The sequence below is a fragment of the Numenius arquata genome, chromosome 19 (genome assembly GCF_964106895.1).
Source record: "Numenius arquata chromosome 19, bNumArq3.hap1.1, whole genome shotgun sequence".
In the NCBI taxonomy this organism is placed as follows: domain Eukaryota; kingdom Metazoa; phylum Chordata; class Aves; order Charadriiformes; family Scolopacidae; genus Numenius; species Numenius arquata.
Genome location: NC_133594.1, coordinates 1,653,756 through 1,672,563, shown reverse-complemented (window position 1 = coordinate 1,672,563; position 18,808 = coordinate 1,653,756). Strand labels below are relative to the sequence as shown.

At 51.7% G+C, this 18,808-nt stretch overlaps 1 protein-coding gene across 5 annotated transcripts in view; it reads right to left on the bottom strand.

The window, feature by feature from the left end:
* NSMF (NMDA receptor synaptonuclear signaling and neuronal migration factor) overlaps positions 1-18,808 on the bottom strand; it is a 46,078-nt gene that overhangs the window by 1,883 nt on the left and 25,387 nt on the right. The window contains exons 5-15 of one of the 5 annotated variants that reach the window (XM_074161157.1): positions 16,682-16,687; positions 16,028-16,096; positions 11,820-11,872; positions 9,267-9,356; positions 7,511-7,632; positions 5,608-5,691; positions 4,929-4,962; positions 4,001-4,071; positions 2,780-2,859; positions 850-952; positions 394-469 (exon numbers count right to left, since the gene is read on the bottom strand). In XM_074161157.1, the coding sequence (XP_074017258.1) occupies positions 394-469; positions 850-952; positions 2,780-2,859; positions 4,001-4,071; positions 4,929-4,962; positions 5,608-5,691; positions 7,511-7,632; positions 9,267-9,356; positions 11,820-11,872; positions 16,028-16,096; positions 16,682-16,687 (788 nt within the window). The remainder of the gene's footprint in view (positions 1-393; positions 470-849; positions 953-2,779; positions 2,860-4,000; positions 4,072-4,928; positions 4,963-5,607; positions 5,692-7,510; positions 7,633-9,266; positions 9,357-11,819; positions 11,873-16,027; positions 16,097-16,681; positions 16,688-18,808) is intronic. The other 4 variants (XM_074161159.1, XM_074161158.1, XM_074161161.1 and 1 more) reach the window with 4 other exon arrangements.

The window sequence follows — 18,808 nt, the reverse complement described above, 5'->3', positions numbered from 1 at the left end:
TACCCGTGGTTTGAGTCCTGCAGAAGAGACCCCATCACAGTTGGTTACAGAAAAGGTTCTGCTCCCACATGCATTTCTCCCCAAGACTTCACATACCCTACTAATATGACCAATCTCCTGAACTGAGCCTGGAAAACAGCCTAATATTTAGGCTACTTTGCCATGGCCAGTGGCCTGGGAGAGGACTCTGCAGCTTCAGAGATGAAATGTGAAGATGGAGGAACTGCAAGGGGAAAACCAGGGTCAGCAGCTGAACTACACAAGGTGGTTACAGGCACAGTGAAGACCGTGGCAGGACTAAAGGGACCTCAAAATTGCTTTTTGAGGAAGATTCCCACTGAAGGGGGCAGGTTGATTGGGAAGGTGTGCGTCTTTGTACAGAAAATAAATTACCTTGAGCTGATAGTTCAAGTGGAGACTCAAAGGCAACCCTATAAGGATTCATTAAGTTTTTCAGATTCTGAAATAGCTGAAAGGAAAACATATCGAGAGTTAGCAGCTGAAAACAAAGGTGATCTCCAGGGCTCCCAGAATTGCCCACCCTTGTTCCCTACCTCTAGAAAACATTCCACTAACATCCTTTCAAGCATCTAGCTCAACAGTCAATAAATAAAGTGCTTTGAAGGACTGTTCTCCTCAAAGGCTTCAGTTTTTGTCCTGCACATCATTTATCATTCCTCCCTGGCCCTCCGGGGAAGGCATAATCCATAGGGTGGGGGCCCATTTACAGCCTCTCATGGGAGAGGATGGCAGCATCTTCCCTCACAGCAGGAGAGGAAGGGTTAGACCTCACAGTAGGACTGTTTGGGACTCAGACCTTCTCCAAGATGCGACCCAGAAAGTTCTTACCTTCTCCCCATTGGGGTTTCCAAGAACATAGCAGCCCATGATGTGAATGATATTTGGTTCAGGATTGACTTTACTCATCAGCCGGCTCAACCTCTTCCAGAAGCTGGAAAAAACAGATTTTTTTTATTTAAATTATGTATTATGTTCTTTCATATCTCCTCATATGCACGAGTAAGTACCAGGATGTGTGTGCACACACTGCTCAGAGGGGGCCTCAGACTTGTAGCCAGAGGAGCAAGCTGCTCAGGAAGAGCCCCTGGTTCTTAGACAAGGAAGAGCAGGGGCAGAGCAAGGGCCTGAGGAGCAGTTCCAAGTCATGTGGCAGAGAAGGAGAAGCAGCCCATCGAGCCAAGGAGGCTCCAAGGTGAAGAGAAGGGAGCAGAGTCCACCAGGAGTGCTTTTAGACTGACGATTTTACTAAGCACCCTCTTCCTGAGCAGTTCCCTCCAGTTTCCTCTCCCCCATTTCTAGCAACAATTGTCCAATCTCAATACGAGCATTATCAGCGGTCATTGCCAGGGCAGGAAATCAGAAGAAAACAGCTGAAGGGTTTGTTCTTCTACACAATGAGAGACACACCACCAAACCAAGCTGTTCCACCTCAGCCAGTGGTTGGTGCTGCTCCCTGGTCATAGAATCATAGAATGGTTAGAGTTGGAAGGGACCTTAAAGATCATCAAGTTCCAACCCCCCTGCCATGGGCAGGGACACCTCCACTAGAGCAGGTTGCTCAAAGCCCCATCCAGCCTGGCCTTAAATGCTTCCAGGGATGGGGCAGCCACAGCTTCCCTGGGCAACCTGTTCCAGTGCTTCACCACCCTCACCTTCACTCTGGTCAGTCCTGCTTTACCTTTTGTGACTACGGACCACGAACACTGCGCCTAAGGGACACGAAGTACAACCCCCTCCCTGCGTGGGGGGTCACAGCAGACCTCATGTGGGTTCTGAAGCCCAGCAGTTCCTCCATGGGGTCTGCAATCAGATCGCAGCCTCCCAGGCATGTACAGGCTGGATGGAGACACTCACTTCCAAGCACCCAAGTTGCCAGCTGTGAGTTCCCAGATTTTCGAAGGTCCCCGAATTCCCAGTTTGGGACCAGCTATGCCTGGACCGCGCTCAGAAGCGTGTACGCACACACGTGCTGAAGAATTTTGTTGATGGTGTTTGTGCCAGAGCATGAGCGCGCCGAGCAGATGTTGATTTTAATACTCAGTTCTCGGGCCAACAACGCGTTGTGTAGGAACAGGGTGGTTGCAGCCTCTCCCCCACAACAATGCGCTGTCAGCCAAGTACCTCCGCGCCAGCAGAAGGGAGCGGGCAGCAAAACAGGCAAAGCTTAACTCCCTGCAAGGAGAAGCAAAACTGCCTCTGTGACCCCGGCCGACAGGCTGGTGTGTCAGTGACAACCCTCCTCAGTGACCCGCTGGACTTGGAGCAGGCTGCGCAGAGACAAATTGCATTTCCCCCTGCAGTCGGGAGGGCAGTTACTGGAAACAGCTGGTGGGGGAACGGTTTGGATTTCTGCCACGAGTCGCCTGCTTAGAAATGCCATCTCAGCCTCTTCTGAGCCACAGAGGCACAAGGTGCACGTTCTGGTTTCTGGTCAGCAAAGCCTTCGTTAGGAGAGGAAATATCTTTTTCTTTTCCCCCCTCTTTTAATAGTGTCTAGTCCAGAGAGACACTAAACAGCAGATAAAAGCATAAATCTTCTGGTGATCCATCCCAGGGCTGCACCACCCCAGGGATGAGCATCTTCGCAGCTCCCCCTAAAGGAGCTGGAAGCTGTAATTGTGTCGCCCCTCCGTCTCCTCTTCCCCTGACCACGCCACCCCAGCTCCCTCCACCCCTCCTCTTGGCTACGCGCTACAAACACTGAGCAAACCCAGCAGAAAAACGCTGTGCAAGTCCAGAACGAAAGGCAGAAACTCACAGGATCATATCTTCCTCCTTCTCCACTTTGGCAAAAGTGGCAACTTTGTTCTTTAACAAGTATAAGTGACCGGGACCCCCCTGCAAGAGAGACACAGAGAGATGAAAACCACTTTATACAGTCCCTGGAGAAGGAAGAGACCAAGCCCCTGGATGTGTTTCTTGTCCTGCACAGCCATACCCAGCCGTGCCACAAGGGAGCAGAGCGGACAGGCCAGGCTGGCACGGCCGCTGCAGCCTCCTCAGCAGACACCGCAGGCGCTTGCTCAGGAAATATTCACATATGGGGAGCGTGCTGGGGGTTGGACTCTCTGCTTTTTACTGTTACGTGCCCACCTCACTTTAGAAAGGCACAATAATAGATAAAAATCTTTACTGTGGGTGGCTGGAGAGTAATAGGGAAGACAAGAAAGTCCCTTTCATTTGGGGACGCCAAGGGACTTGCCGTCACTGGCAGAGGAGAAGCTGAGCAATGCGGGGACAAGCGGGCAAGACGTCACTGTGGAAGAACTGGACTTTGGCAGTAGCTGGTGTAAAAAGATTGAGCAGAACATCAGGAAAGCCAAGAGTGGCCATCTCCGGGTCGGTGTGCTGCACACCCTGCCGCCTCGCAGCACTCGGCACGTGGGGGGAGCTCAGGTTATCTCCCAAACTTCTTGTTTCGAGGGGCCTGGCACAGCTGCCGGGGAAGCCCGAAGCTGAGCACCCTGCGGAACGAGGAGCCTGGGAAGGAAATCCCCGGCCAGCCCCAGATCCAGCGGGGCCTGAATCCGTCCCTCCCACCGCTCAGCACGCCCGGACCCTGAGCCCTCTCCCGCAGCACACGCTCCGAGCTGTGCCACCTGCGCGCTGATCCACAACACCCACCGCTGTCACTGTCACGCTGAAGCTCTATGAAAACTACAACCAGCACATTGCAAATCTCTCTTCCTTTCTCAGAAATCCTCCTTTTTCAGCCTGCGCTAATGCTGCTTTGCCTGCTTTTCCTTGAAAGCTGCTACGAAGCAGACTGGAGTTGGCCACACTAAATCAGATTTTATTTCCTGCTGTCACAGCAACTTTAGACCGCTCGGTGTCTGGGGAGACGAGAAGTGAAAGCTGAACACATGCAGTTACTTTAACAGAACCTGACTCTGGAGTATTGGTTCCTCTATGTAATTTTCCCCGTAGAAAAGGACAAATTTGTAACAAACCACCCAAGCGCTTAACAACTTTCACCTACCTGGCAAAATATCAGCATCTTCCAGATTTTGCAGCCTTTCCGATAAATGTTAAGCTTCTTCTCTATCTCCTCTGCAAAAAACACGTTGGAAAAGATGAAGCTAAAAAATTAATCTTAGTTCTTCTCACTTTAGTCTCGAAGGCAGGAGGCTGAGCTGTGAGGGGTGCTCAGCTCCTGTGTTCCCACTGACGTCAAAGCAAACCCTTTGGTTTCACGCTGTAGAAATCAGGAAACCCCAGTATGTAACAGAGAAGGGACAGTGCAGCACCAGATGCTGCTCTATAGCGACCACAGCACCATACCAGCAGTCCTGACCCTCTATTAATGCTCCTGCTCACCTACAAGGGTACTTTGCTGCCCTGTACCTCAGCTTCGCTTTCATAAACCAGGTGCTTGGCATAGAAAATCCTTTCAGTCCCTAAAGGGGCTCCAGGAAAGCTGGGGAGGGACTCTGGATCAGGGAGGCGAGCCATAGGACGAGGGGGAAAGGTTTGACACTGAAAAAGGGGAGATTGAGATGAGATCTCAGGAAGAAATTCTTTGCTGTGAGGGTGGTGAGAGCCTGGCCCAGGTTGCCCAGAGAAGCTGTGGCTGCCCCATCCCTGGAGGGGTTCAAGGCCAGGCTGGACTGGGCTTGGAGCAACCTGGTGTGGTGGGAGGTGTCCCTGCCCAGGGCAGGGGGGTTGGAATTAGGTGATCTTTAAGGTCCTTTCCAACCCAAACTATTCTATGGTTTTATGAAAATGGGCCACAGAAGTGAAGTTTTATTACTGCAGCATATCCAACAACAGCTGACTGTCAGGTGTCACTGGGGTGATACAAACACCTTTATGAGCAGCAGCCGAGGCACAGGGCAGAGGAGTGACTTTAACATATTGATCAGTTACGCTTGCAATGGGTAGGAGTTAAGAAAAGGAGTAAGACATACCTAGGATGTCATCAAAGGTGGCATGTTCGTGGTCCTAGAAACCGAGAGAAGACATATCAGGGTTCACTGTCACTGCACCAGCTCCCATGACATTACGACAGTCTCCAGGTGCAGCGGGCAGTGCGGGAGTTTCCTGGGCTGTCAGTCCCACCCTTCCCTTTCAAATTAAGTTAGTATTAAGTGATTAGAAAAAGAGACCTGTGACCCCTTGCTGGCATTTCAGACACCTACTCAGGTGATTGAAAAATCAAGGTTAATTCACGACTGACAGGGATGCACCGCTGTACATGGGGTGATGGGGGTCGCAGTCCACTGCAGAGCTCTGAGGTCCTGCTCATCCTGTCCCAGGAGGAGCTCTGCTGGTGTGCTCAGGCCTGCCCTCCTTCCCTTGCTAACGATGCCCATGCTGCCTGCCTGTGTCTGCATGCTCTGGTAGCCCACACGTGCTATTTTCACTCCACCTTATTCTTCCACCTAGTCCTGAGCCCCCACAAACCTACCCCAGACCCCAAAGCACAACCCCAGCCCTTTCCTGACAGCTTTTCCAAATCACATCAGTGTTTTGGAATCGCTGTAACAGGAACTAGGGGTAGGGACCTAAGAAAAAAAAAAAAAAAAAAAAATTCTCTGTATGAAGCCTGCTTCCCACACCTCCAGACAGCAGAAGCGACATACTTACGTAGAGAATGGGGATGATAGAGGGATCGTCCCTGCGGATAATTGTCGGGACATACTCTGCTTTGGGCACCTTGGAAGAAATGAGCTAAAAGGGGAAAAAAGTGCAACAGCATGAGGAGAAGCTGGTACAGCCTGAACAGAAGCACAAAGGCCACGATAACAGTTGTTCTCAGGTGTTACCCGAACTAGCAGCTATTCCAGCCTACCTACATCCCTGTGGAAGTCCTCCAAGCCTTTGGACCACTAGAGAGCACCCCCAGGCCTGCCAAGTACCCCTGTGTGTCACAGTCTCCTCAACCCCCATGTGCATCACCACAAATGGCTGTATCCCAGTAAAGGCCACTCCTGTACAGCCTTCCTCTCTGCCAGGGTCTGTGCTTCTGGCTGTAGAGGACCTCAAACCAGCACGCTCAGCTGGCCAGCAGTGGGACGGCCGCACGCCTGAAGAGGAACCAGCCAAGGGATGAAACAGCATCCAGCACAGGGAGGCACACAGCCATAGGACGTCAGGCAGATCACAGAATCATAGAATGGTTTGGGTGGGAAGGGACCTTAAAGACCATCCAGTGCCACCCCCTGCCCTGGGCAGGGACACCTCCCACCACACCAGGTTGCTCCAAGCCCCCTCCAACCTGGCCTTGAACCCCTCCAGGGATGGGGCAGCCACAGCTTCTCTGGGCAACCTGGGCCAGGGTCTCATCACCCTCACAGCAAAGAATTTCTTCCCCACATCTCATCTCAATCTGGGTGAAGTTTCAGCTGGCTCCATCAGCACAAGAGCCCGAGCCGATGGGCCTGCCACCAGCACAAGCCAAAGGGCTATGGGAACACGGGCGATTTGGCTGTGCTGGGATTTCAGGCACCTCTGTTCATCGCTGGGGGAGCACAGTGGGCAGCCTGGGCTCCAGCCTGCGCTGCCTTCAAAGCCCTCCCACCTGGTGGGGTCCAAGTCCCCTCTTTGGCCACACGGGAGTTAATATAAAGCTGTGCCTGAAGAGGAACAGTGTACAGAGCCCAGGGATGCACACTCCTCACACACCACATGGGGAGACACGTGGCAGGGCAGTCACCAAGGGCTGAGCAAACCCAGGGGCTGGGTTCCTCATGTTTGGGTCTCACTTGGCTGCTTCACCCCGAGAGTGCTTCAGGGCTGAGGCTGCACAGCCAGCCTGGGGACACGTATCAAAGCAGAATGTCTCCACGATGGAGCCTGGAGCAACCTGGTCTAGTGGGAGGTGTCTCTGCTTGGAACTTGATGATCTTTAGGGTCCTTTCCAACTCTAACCATTCTATGATTCTATGTCCTTCACTCTGCAGGATCCGTTCACACACAGCACTGCTGGGCTGGGCTGGCAATGCTGCCCTGAGAACAATCTAGAAGCTTGAGACCCCATTTTTCTCAAGTACTTGTGCCTGTGGCCAAAGAAGGGATGTGTGAAAACCTGGTCCCGTCTGCCAAACCCCACAGAGCAGAGTAGGAGGGAGCAGGAGGGAGCCTAGCACCAAGGAGTGATAACAGAGCAGGAAGCATCTCAAGGGGTGACATATGGCTCCAAAGAAAATCGGGCAAGTAGCAACAGGAGGGAGGGAGTGCTGGGACTGGGGACTCTACTGTCAGGGTTACCAAGGCTCAGGCCAACTCATTTCAGTGCTGGTGATGGTTCTGCTCTGATTTGGGCTTGGACTACAGGTCCTTCCACTTCCAGTTTTCTTTCAGCACATTATCCCCAGCAGCAACAGACGCCAAATACCATCTTGGCTGATCTCTGAGTGACCCTCATGCACACCTGAGGAGTTGTCTATCCAAAAGACTTGCCTCTTCCCCTGAAGATCCTAAACTTAGCAGCTCTGAAAGGGGAGACAGAGCCTGAGCACATATAGGTAGCTGAGCTGGAAACTCTCACCATTATTTTTGGTGGAATAAAGTCTTCTCCGTCACATGCCATGGCTTCAAGTTCCTTTTCTGCTTCCCAGTTCAAGTCAAAGTCACCATCCAAAGTGCCGCAGGAATCCTGAAGGTCATGGCCTGCCAGAACACAGCGTGCATTACAAGGGAGAACAGTTTGCCTTCCCCACGGGGTCCTGCCTGGCAGCGACCTCACAAGAGGTGCCACCAGCCATGAGACTTGTGCCCTCCTTTCTTCTATGGAGCGACAGACACCACACTTCGGGGCTGGCACCTCTGAGCAGACAAACAATGAACGAAGAGCGCACACACAGAGCCCGATGCCACACATCACAGAACTTCTCATCAGTCTCACAGTCACCAAGCTGAGCTTTCACATGGTAATTCACAACAGTCACCCTGTCATTTCAGAAATGGAGAAGGAGAGACAGGACGCAGACAGACTCTCTACGCTTCCACATGGCCAAGCTGACGAGCAAAATTCCAAAGACTTCAAAGCTGGTCTCCTTGAAATAATTACTGCTCTGACTACGTCTTCTGAGTGATTATAAAGAAACTCTGCCTTGTTGGTCAAACTGATCCTGGCAGAGAAGTCCCAGAGCGTGAGGACAGCCGTAGCAAACACAGTAGGATATATATACTTGAATTTGCCCTCCAAATTGACCTTACCTGTCGGCCTTCAATGCCTCCTGGGGAAAAAAACATCTGGAAGGAATATAATTGACCGTTAAAGGTTAAAAATAGAGATGGTTCCCCGAAGCCAGGGACTGAGGAAAGAGAACCGAGATGCCTCTATTTGTGATTTTTGGGATGTCCGGGTGTCACTGGGCAGTGCCTGGAGCCTGTCTGAACCATGGCGTCTCCATTCGCCTCCGAGTGAGCTGAGGGAGCGGGGAGGAATCAGACCGCAAAGGAACCATCGGGTCATGTTTTGAACCTCGCCTTTCATACATCTCCCCCTACAACCTGGTACAGTGTCTCCTACAGCTAGGAGGGCTGGGTCTCCTGCATTCCTGGCAGGTCCAGTCATTTCATTAGTGACGTTCATTTACTAAACAACCCACTTCAACATGGGCAAACTCATATCCACCATGTCCCTTGCCTACAGGATTTCAAATCTGGTAAAACATCCATTCCCTTTATAAAAACACAGGGAGAAGATGCTGGCGTTCCCTCCCGTAAATTAACGCAACAGCATCTCACTACCCACAAGCAGAACATGGCAGCATTACTGGGGATTCCCAGAGGAATTCCTGGCAGCCCAAATGAAGATCAGATTGCCCCAAGCTATCATCTGCACAGCCAGCACGGCCAGGAAATCAAAGCTACATCTCCTGGAGCGCTGCAGCTGTGCTCCTGAGCTATTCCAGCCTAAGAAAGCGCTCAGAAGGGGCTCTCGGGTGGGAAGCCAGGCAGGTTAGCCCCACTGGGTGAGCATAGCCTTGGACTGGTGTGCCTCCAGGTAGGCTGTTTTGGTCCCAAGCGGATAAGGGGTGATGGGAACAGAGGGCTATAAGAGCATCCTTTGGCAACTGGGCAATAACGTCAAGTTGGATGCGTTGTGCTCTACAAATAAATACAGGTACACACGGATGAATAGGTGCATATGCCTGGAGTGTTACTTGCTCAGATATTGTGAAACTAGAAGGATCACAGATGGGACAAAAGGGCACGGAGGAGTTACTCCAGTGGGACTCAACACCTCAGCTGGAGGGTTTGGCCACAAGAGGAAGCTCAAAGGACTCAGAACTCACTTTCTCGAGAGTCATGGAAGGAATCAGCTTTGATGGGAGTCGGGTCACTCCAGGACCTGCTGAAGCTCCTCTCACGCCGTTCGGCAAATGCTAGGATAAAACCAAAGCACGACATTATCAGACTCCAAAGCCACCTCTGCTGCTGCCAGCACAACAAAACATCCAGTAGATTTCCACCAAAGCCACACATCATGGACTCCCCTGTGCTTGTTCTTCCACTTGCCAAACGTGAGTCCTCTCCACACAGCAAACAGGGGTCTATCTTCCAGACAGCAGCAGACAAAGTGCCCACTTTCTGAGCAGGATCATTACAGGGGATGCAACACGGAAAAATGAGGACATTTGATGGTCTTTCCTTAAACGCACACCACTCAAACCTCAATTTAATCAAGGCTATTCCAGTGTCCCGCTCCGACTCAAAGGCCTCACAGGAAGATGGACTCAACAGCTAATGACTCGCACACGACCAGAAGGAGGCAGTAGTTCTCCAAGCATTCTCCCTTTGTGTTCTAGTGACACCCCAGAGCTGGAAAAAACGGGGGGAGGGCTTGGAAAGCTCATGCTTTCTGTATTTTGTTCTCGTTTTGCTTGCCTGCACTCCTGTAAGCACTCCCCGTCGAGTATTTTTTTTTCCCAATGGGTATTATATTGTTTGCATGGGCATTTCCCAAGCGGAATGACGGGAGCCTGGCCCAGCTGGCTGCACCACAGGCAAATTCCTGTGAACTGCCAGCCACAATGTCTGATTTGGCAAGCCTGGGTGAGAGCCATTCCACCCAGATTAACAGCCACTTATAGCCACTAATACCTATTTCTGGTAGCAGACAGAGCCAGTTTGTGCAGTGTATCCAGTAACAGCCTCTCATGTCAGCAGCACAGGAACCCACTGCAGATCGCATTGCAGGAGCCGAGAGGCAACCTGTCCTCTGCTGCAGCGTGTCCAGGTGTGACAAATCGCACAGGAAGCTCTTCAGGTGACCTCCATCCTCAGCTTTCCTTTCAAACCAGGCATCTAGCTATCGTGCACATGAAGAAAGCTTTGAAAACATGACCCGAGAGTTACCAGGCAGGGCAGCGTGCCTGAACTTCCAGACAGCTCTAGGGGAAGGTGAGCCCTGTTCACGTCAGGCAGCGCTAACTCAGACGCCAGTAAAGATGCTTTGAAGGGCAACGCTGTTTGCTGTTCACTTCCCACAGCATATGAGAATGGAGAGGAAAGAATGCAAATTCAGCCCGGCCAACGCTTTGCTGTGGGTAGTCTGTACACGATGCCTGGCCAGGGGGTGGGAAGAACAAGCTGTTTCCTCTTCTGGAACAGTCCTCAGCTCTCAGGAACCGGTTACACCATTCTCAGGCCATTTCACAGCGTGAAGGAGCTGCCCCAACCAAGTTATGGAGGAGTGTCACCTTCCTCAGGAACAGGGAACTGCTGTTTCCCAGGCTTAAGAGGTGATTTCTTCCCCAGTGAGGCATAACAGAATCACAGAATTACAGGGTTGGAAGGGACCTTTGGAGATCATCTAGTCCAACCCCCTGTCAGAGCAGGTTCACCACAGAATCTAGAGCAGGCTGGACAGGAATGAATAATCCAGGCAGGTTTGGAATATCTCCAGAGAAGGAGACCCCACACCCTCTCTGGGCAGCCTGTGCCAGGGCTCTGCCACCCTCACAGGAAAGAAGTTTTTCCTCATGTTCAGACAGAATTTCCCATGTTCCAGTTTGTGCCCATTGCCCCTTGTCCTGTCCCTGGGCACCACTGAGAAGAGTCTGGCCTCATCCTCTTGACACCCACCCTTTAGATATTGCTCAGCATCAATGAGGTCCCCTCTCAGTCTGCTCTTCTCCAGCTGAACAGCCCCAGGTCTCTCAGCCTTTCCTCAGCAGCGAGGTGCTCCAGTCCCTGATCATCTTCGTAGCCTCCACTGGACTCTCCAGTAGTTCCCTGTCCTTCTGGAACTGGGGGGCCCAGATAATACTCCTTTATTTCCCCCTTGCTCCAGTCTCTTCCCTGTTCCTCTTCTTTCGCCCTTCCACCGTCCTCTCAGTTCCCACCAGGCAACTTTCCCCCAGTTCCTGCTGCAGAGATGGTGGTGGGACAGGGGAGGAGAAAAGAGAAAGCCGCCAGTCTACAGGGCACTTGGAGCACCGACTGTCCCCAGGGAGCCCCGGCTGGCCCACAGCTTCAGTAAGAGGCCAGGCTGCCCTTGCCAGCTCTGCTGAACTCCCTGCTCTGGTCCTCCTCAGAAGCATCTATGCCAGTGATCACCAACAAGCACACGGGACAAGGACGCTGCAGCTCTCCTTCCACTCCTCGCACTGAGGCCACAGAGACATCCCACAGCTAAGGCAGAGGGTCCTTGGAAATAGCTTATGGGCTGCTTGTAGACATCCATGTGTCCTGGAGGCTTACAACCTGGCCTTTTTTGTGGGGTAAAATGGCATCAGCATGTCAAATCCTTTCTCCAGCCCAATGCTAGGTCCTTCCTACCCACATCTCCCCGTGTCCCACCAGCACAAACTCCTCACAGCCACATCTTACAGGTGCTCACTTACTTTGTGCTTTAACCCTTCGGCTCCCCACCATGCGGAGGTGCTTCCGAAAATTCCTGAAAGAAAGGCCAAACACAACCTCTGAGAAAGGTAATACAAAGCAATACCTGAGCCGTGCAGGACTGAAAAAGCTGGGAGGAAAAAAAAAAACAAAACTGGGAAGACGGTGTATTTCTTTCTGGGCATTCAAAAGCTGGAGACCCGCTTCCCAGCCTGCACCTACTCAGTGATGGGGACAGTGACATTTGCCAAGAGCGTGGCTGTTTCTTCTGAACTCCCCAGGCTGGTGGCACAGAGCAAGTGAGGTCCTACATGGCAGCCCCCTTCTCACGGCCGGCTTTCACTTTGCTGTGACTAAGGTACTTGTACCGTCACTCTGCTGAGGACACTGCCATGCCCTTGCTGGCAATGCTGCCCCTTCTCCTGTCACCAGCAGTAACTGCTCCCCTCCAACCTTTCTTTTGTTCTTCCCTTCAGCAGGACAGTGGGGTGTGCGGGCTTTGCCCTCCTCGGCAGCACACACACCCTGTGCTGATGGCTGTGCTCGTTCTCAAACACATTCACAGCAGCTGCTAAAATCCCACCTGTACCATTAGCAACCACATACTGCTCCCCAGGGCAAAGAGCTGGGAAAGACTGAAGCGGCTTCTTCCTTCTGGGATAGCACCATTCAGAAGGTCCTCGTGGGCCTGCTCCCTGCTAATCTGCCCGTCTCACCACGCATGTCCCTGCCCAGGACTCAGGCAGGGTTCAGAGCTACAGAGTCCACAGCTCCGGAGGATAAACCTTGGGGAGCTGCTACACCTGGTAGGTCTGTGTCAAACAGACTGTCCCGGCCGCTCCTGAGAGACCATGGCAAAGGGATACTTCGTCCAGCCCCTCCGAGTGCAAGGGACCCGCTTCCCTTTGTTTCCCCCCACTCACCTAGAGAGGAACCAAACAGGACAGGAACCAAACAGGACACCAGAGGAGACACAGGGAAGAAGCAGCAGGTGGAGTAGCAAGAAAAGTGTCACTCCTCCGTGAACTCTACTTCGGGTGACTTCACCCTGAAGTGCAGCCCCCATGGCCCCCAGGGATGTCAGTGAGCCTACGTGGAGCCTTCCTGGATCCCCTCCTTCCCCACCAACACACACCACAGACATCAAGCCACAGAGACTACCGCTGGTGAAAGAGGTAAAATGAGCAATGTCTGGCTCACACACAAGTTAGTGGGATGAGTAAGGACAGGTTACAACCATGCAGATGCTTTAGCAAGCCAACTGGACGAGAAGACACTTCCAGCACCGACATCAAGCTGATCAGAGCTAGTCAGATACATCTATTCTGATACAGAGAGATCAACCCAAACCTGGCCCCTGGGGAGGGAGAGCACTCACCCCACACCACCATCTGCACTGTCCCTCCTCTAGCCCCCACGTCGCCATCGGGATCCAAATGCAGCCACTCAAGAAGGAAAACCAGCAGCTGGGGAGCGGAGCTGGGAGCAACATTATTGCGTGACAAATTTCCATCTGCGCTTGGACTATTAATGTTCTTTTACAAAGCTTTGTTTTAGCTCTACTTGGGTCCGTGAAGATCCACTGCTGTGGATCGGATGACTGCCCCCCTGAGAGAAGTAACGAGAACAACTCACTTCAAGACATGCTGGACTGGCTCTAGATGCAAAAGGCTTCTGGCGTGTGTGATGGCTGGTAGCATGGGCTATCTTACTGCACATTAGATTAAAATCCATATAAATACAGTATTTTAAGGGAACCAGGGTTGTTCTTTACCCAAAAAAGGTCTTAGACATATGTTACAACTCAGAATGAAAATCTTTATGGTCCATTGTGAGACCAAAATCACACCAGACACTGAGCACCGATGGTAATTGCCAAGGCCACTGTCACATCCTTTGGGATTTTGGCATTTTGGAGTAAAAACCATTTTTCTGTGAAATGCTCGGTTGTCCTCTCTGCAGAGGAACTTCTTCAGCCCCTGGGGACAGGGAGTGAAGCCATCTTTGCCACAGAAGAGCGATGCTCCCAGCTGCCTGGACAGCTTGGTCTCTCCGTGAGTGTGGGCTGAGGGCAGCTGTCTAGATAAATCTGCTAAATCCTGCTGAGAGCAGCTCCTGGGAGAACCCAGCTGCTCGAGGGTAATCATCGCACTAAACGCTCGGAGAACAGGACAAAGGCCTTTTCCCCCTCCTCAGCTCTTCTAGAAATAAAGCACTTTGGAAAGAAGGTGTGAGCCTGGGACTGTCTCTCAATGTGGGCATCCTGTGGCCATCTAGATCCTTCTGAGGGCTTTTTACAGCCGCATTGGTCCTCAGGCCCCTCTGTGCTTGCCTGTTAGCACCAAAGGGCTGGCAGAGCACCCCTGGGGGGCCACACTCTGCTCTGAGCAATGGGGTGACACAAACCTGCCCAGTCCTCCTGCCCAGCTCCTGCAATTGCCCCCAGAAAACCCAGTGTTATTTGATCACCACCAAGATCTCTTCACCCATCAAAATTCAACAGTTACAGGGGTAAAGTCTCCTTAGCACTCCCTTTTCTGAACAGTCCTCCTCCTGACAGGCTCCAGCTCGCCACGCAGTCCACACGATCCTGTGCCACCTCCATGGGACCCATCCCAGTCAAAGGGTCTCTGAGACACAGCAGCCCCACTCCGCAGAGAAGCCTTTTCACCACCCAAACAGAGGTCAATGACAGAGTTCCTGACGTACATCAACGCTCTGCAAAATGCCCAACAGCATCTCTCAGGTCCTCCTCCCCATCTCCTCTTGGCCGCGGTCACAAGGCTCAGCAAACCACCGGGCATCACTCGCTCTCGAGGCAACACCCATTGCACCAGCATGTGCCACCCCATGCAAACTGGCCTCCTCGTGCACCAGACACACAGGGCCGAGCACTGAAGAGGGTGGGTGATAACAACAGAGCTTCCGAAACACCCGGGGTCATGAAGGGCTGTCCAAGAGCATCCGAAACTGCGGTGGGAGGCGTCCTCCTCATTCCCGGGAGAGGAGCACTGAGCAGTAACTGCAGGCAATCCTTACCGCTGGGCAGGGACTGCTTACATGGCACAGCCAAAAGCCCATCGTTGCTACCCTGTCTCCTCTTTATCACCAGATAAATACAGACGGGCTCCCCCTGCACAATCCTGCCCAGACCTTCAGTGTCCACAGGAGGTGAGGGGACAGGCTGGCTGCTCAACGCGAGGATGACATGACTGCGTCCTCTATCCTGAGCACTCAGCATCACCGAGGTGCACAACTCCTACTCCTGTATTCGTAAACCACATGAACAAGCCAGTCTCTAACATTTCTGTCTAAAAAAATTCCGAGAAACCTCTTTCTTTTTAAAGATACACTGTCTGTTTATTTACAGCATCTTTAGTTTTGATTCTTATTTCTCTTCAAAACCACCAACCTTAAAATGGCTAAAAAAAAAAAATATCTTCCTGGCAATTTCCCAGTTAGGAAAACCTGATGTTTTTCTCCCACTTTATTTTGAACAGCACTGAAGTGATCGTGGCACATTTTAACCAATGACATAAACGCCATGTTACCCTTCTTAGTAGGCTGCCAAAACACACGAGCCTTGGCACATCTGAAAAACCAGCAGGGTTGTGATGACCACAGCGGCAAAGTGATGTGCCCTGCGAGGCCAGCAGAGGGAAACCAGGGCCCATCTGTAACACCCAGGCAAGGAATCAGTCCCCATTCCCTTTTCTTTCCTTTCTGTTCTATAAAAAAAAATTTGAAAAAAATAGAATTCTGATCACTAGAGATGGTAATTTTGTTTCGGTCTCAGATTTTTGAGGTGCCTTTGTAAATGCAGCAACAGCACATAAGTCACTGGTTAGATGCTCAGCTAACCTCAAATTCCAAATATCTGGGAGAGGGCTGGGGAAATTGCATCTTTTCTTTTTTTATACATATATATATATATAATTTTGTTTCTGCCTGAGACACAGATGCTGTATATTTCATTTGGAAGCTTAAAAGAAACTTGACAGTGTTCCTTTAAGAAGATGGAGACCAGCTCTCTGGAGCCCCACAGCATTGTTCACCTCCACATTTCTAACACATCCACCGCTCGTGTCCCTATGAACAGCAACACAGACAGGGACAACCACGTTCAACGTCATCAAGCGTCACTAATGACACCCGGAGGGCCCATGCAACACCAGGCAAGGTTAGGGCTATGGGGGAAAACGGGCCCTACCTCTGTATTACAGCTGCAGAATCATTCTCTCGTTTCCGTCTCTTCCTCTCTGCGTAGCCCCTGAACGCCCTGGGAAACCATTTCAAGCCATTAACCAACTACACAGCTTTGAACTGGAGAGGACACGAAAGACAGACAAGGAAAGCTCTCACCAGACAACAGAGAGAGATCGGGCCGCCCGAGGAAGAGAGCCAACCCTTGAAGGACTGCGTGCGAGTCAGGGGGCAGGCAAGAGACTCACCAAACCAAGGGTCCTCACTCTCTGGGGCAGGTGGCTGGACAAGCACTTGTTCCTAAAGCAAACAAAGTGGCCAGAGCGTGGCCCAAGGAATGGGGGCGAGCGGCCATCGTCCCTGCTACGGAGGAATGGACCTACGAGACTGCAAACACAAAACCTCTGCACACCAGGATCAAGAGGGAAAAAAAAACATGCTAGCAACTGTCGTCTCCGTTTCAAAGATGAGGATGGTTGCAGTGTGATCCATGTAGGTCTACCAGGTGTAGCCATCTGACCTCCTGCCAGCGCACAAACAGCCCTAGCGTATGGAAAGCATGAGGGAATGTGATGGACAGGAGAGGAGAGGAGAGTTTATCCAGGACACCAACAGACAAGGAGATAAAAAAAAAAATAAAAAAAGAGAAGATTATACTTACGAGATGCTAGAGATTCCAGGAGATGCAGGGAAAAAGAAAGAGAAGAGGACTTCATTAGTGCTCAGCCCTGGCCAGCCTTCTGAGGGAATTCTCACTCCACAAGGAATATTTCTTGTTAGGTGGAAGGAAATTGCCTTTTAAATTAAACATTTCTCAGCGGTGAGACTCCTGTTTGACCGAGCTAAATCCTCCCTGGGCAGCACTGCCATGTGGCTTGGATGGAAATTAAACTCCATGTAGACCCAGAGAATGTGCAGATGTACAACTGAGGGCTGAACATGGCCCATCACGCTACAACAAGAGCTCAGCCTCATGGGCTTCTGGAGCAAGGAGACCTCCTCCCACAGTGACAGAGGCTTGTGAAGTCAGTCATGCTGTCTGGTCTATGAAGGAATCATAGAATGGTTTGGGTGGGAAGGGGACCTTAAAGATCACCTTGTTCCACCCTCCTGCCCTAGGCAGGGACACCTCCCACCAGACCAGGTTGATCAAAGCCCCATCCAACCTGGCCTTGAACCCCTCCAGGGATGGGGCAGCCACAGCTTCTCTGGGCAACCTGGGCCAGGCTCTCACCACCCTCACAGCAAAGAATTTCTTCCCCAGATCTCATCTCAATCTCCCCTTTTTCAGTGTCAAACTCTTCCCCCTCATCCTATGGCTCCCCTCCCTGATCCAGAGTCCCTCCCCAGCTTTCCTGGAGCCCCTTTAGGGACTGGAAGGGGCTCCAAGGTCTCCCTGGAGCCTTCTCTTCTCCAGGCTGAACCCCCCCAACTCTCTCAGCCTGTCCTCATAGAAGAGGTGCTCCTGAAGCACCAGGAACAAGGACGGTGGGCTAAAAACACTAGAGCAGAGGACAGGAGCGCTGGAGGAGCCATTCCAACCAGCTTAGGGAAGTGCCCTGAACTTTTGAAGATGTTTCTGTGCCAATGTGTTCTGTGTTCTGTGCCAATTTCTGTGTTTTCTAGAGGCAGCAGAGAATCTCCAGAAACATTAACTGGGGAGCGACATTAACCAAGGGAGCTCCCTTTGGCCTCCAACTGCTCTAAGCCTTGTAAACCTTGCCAGGGGCCACAACCCTGCAACAAACCTTGCGTGCAGCAAAGGTGACTTCAGATAGCAAAGGATGTGCCTGAAAGCAAAGGAAATGTGCTGATTTTGTGCATGGTTGGGTGTGTCAGAACAGAATAGATCCGCAGACTGCCCCCAGGCCCTGTGTCCCCAGGAATGTTAACCAGCTGGGGTGCCACCAGACTTACAGTCCCTGAGGAGGAGGCAGAGGGACATAGAGGCCAGGTAAGAGAAGCAGCACAGTTTTTTTTCCTGGGGGATGCAGGTCCCTTCCAATATCTCAGCAGCCACCCCTCTCCCCAGTGCTGGATCCAGCTCTCCCTGCATCAGTCCTGACAGGTCTGATCCAGCCTGGGTTATCCCAGCATCAACAATCAGCCTCTTTTCAGGATTTGGGAAGGGAAAGAAGGGAAAGAAGAAATCGCAGAGAAATAGATTACAAAAAGGAAACCTGATTAGACAAGGAGAAATAAAGAGAGCAGTAGAGCTGAAGGTGAGACAGATACTGGAAGAAGAACACAGGGAAAAGCGACAAGGCTGGAGAAGGGCCCTGGAAGGCAGAACAGTATCTCATTTCCCTCACTGCTTGCCTTGGCTTTCCTGCCAGGTAGGATACCAATAAGACGGTATTTCCTGACAAGCTGGGTACAACCTGGAAATGAGGATGCCCTTATTCTCTTCAATCCTTGGAGAACCACCTCCTTCCAACACACCACAACCAGCGGCACCTAAACCTGCATGGAGTGTAGAGGGAGAGGCTGTTCCTCACTTGGACCTGCAGAGATTTTACTGACACCTTCTCCAAATGACCAGACCAGCACAGAAGCTGTAGGGCTATATCTCATCCTCTGGAACAACGGATGTGGGACAAGCTTGGAATAACAGTCCTTCAGGGCAGTGGCTGCAGCAGAAGCAAGTGGTGGAAGGTCTCAGCTGGTGCTCCCACAGGACCCTCGCTCTGCAGAGGCACCCAGGGACAGGGCACGATGTCATGGAGAAAATAAGGGCAGCAGAGAAGAGCTGGGTAGCCCAAGGAGTTAAAGAAGGTAAAACCAAACA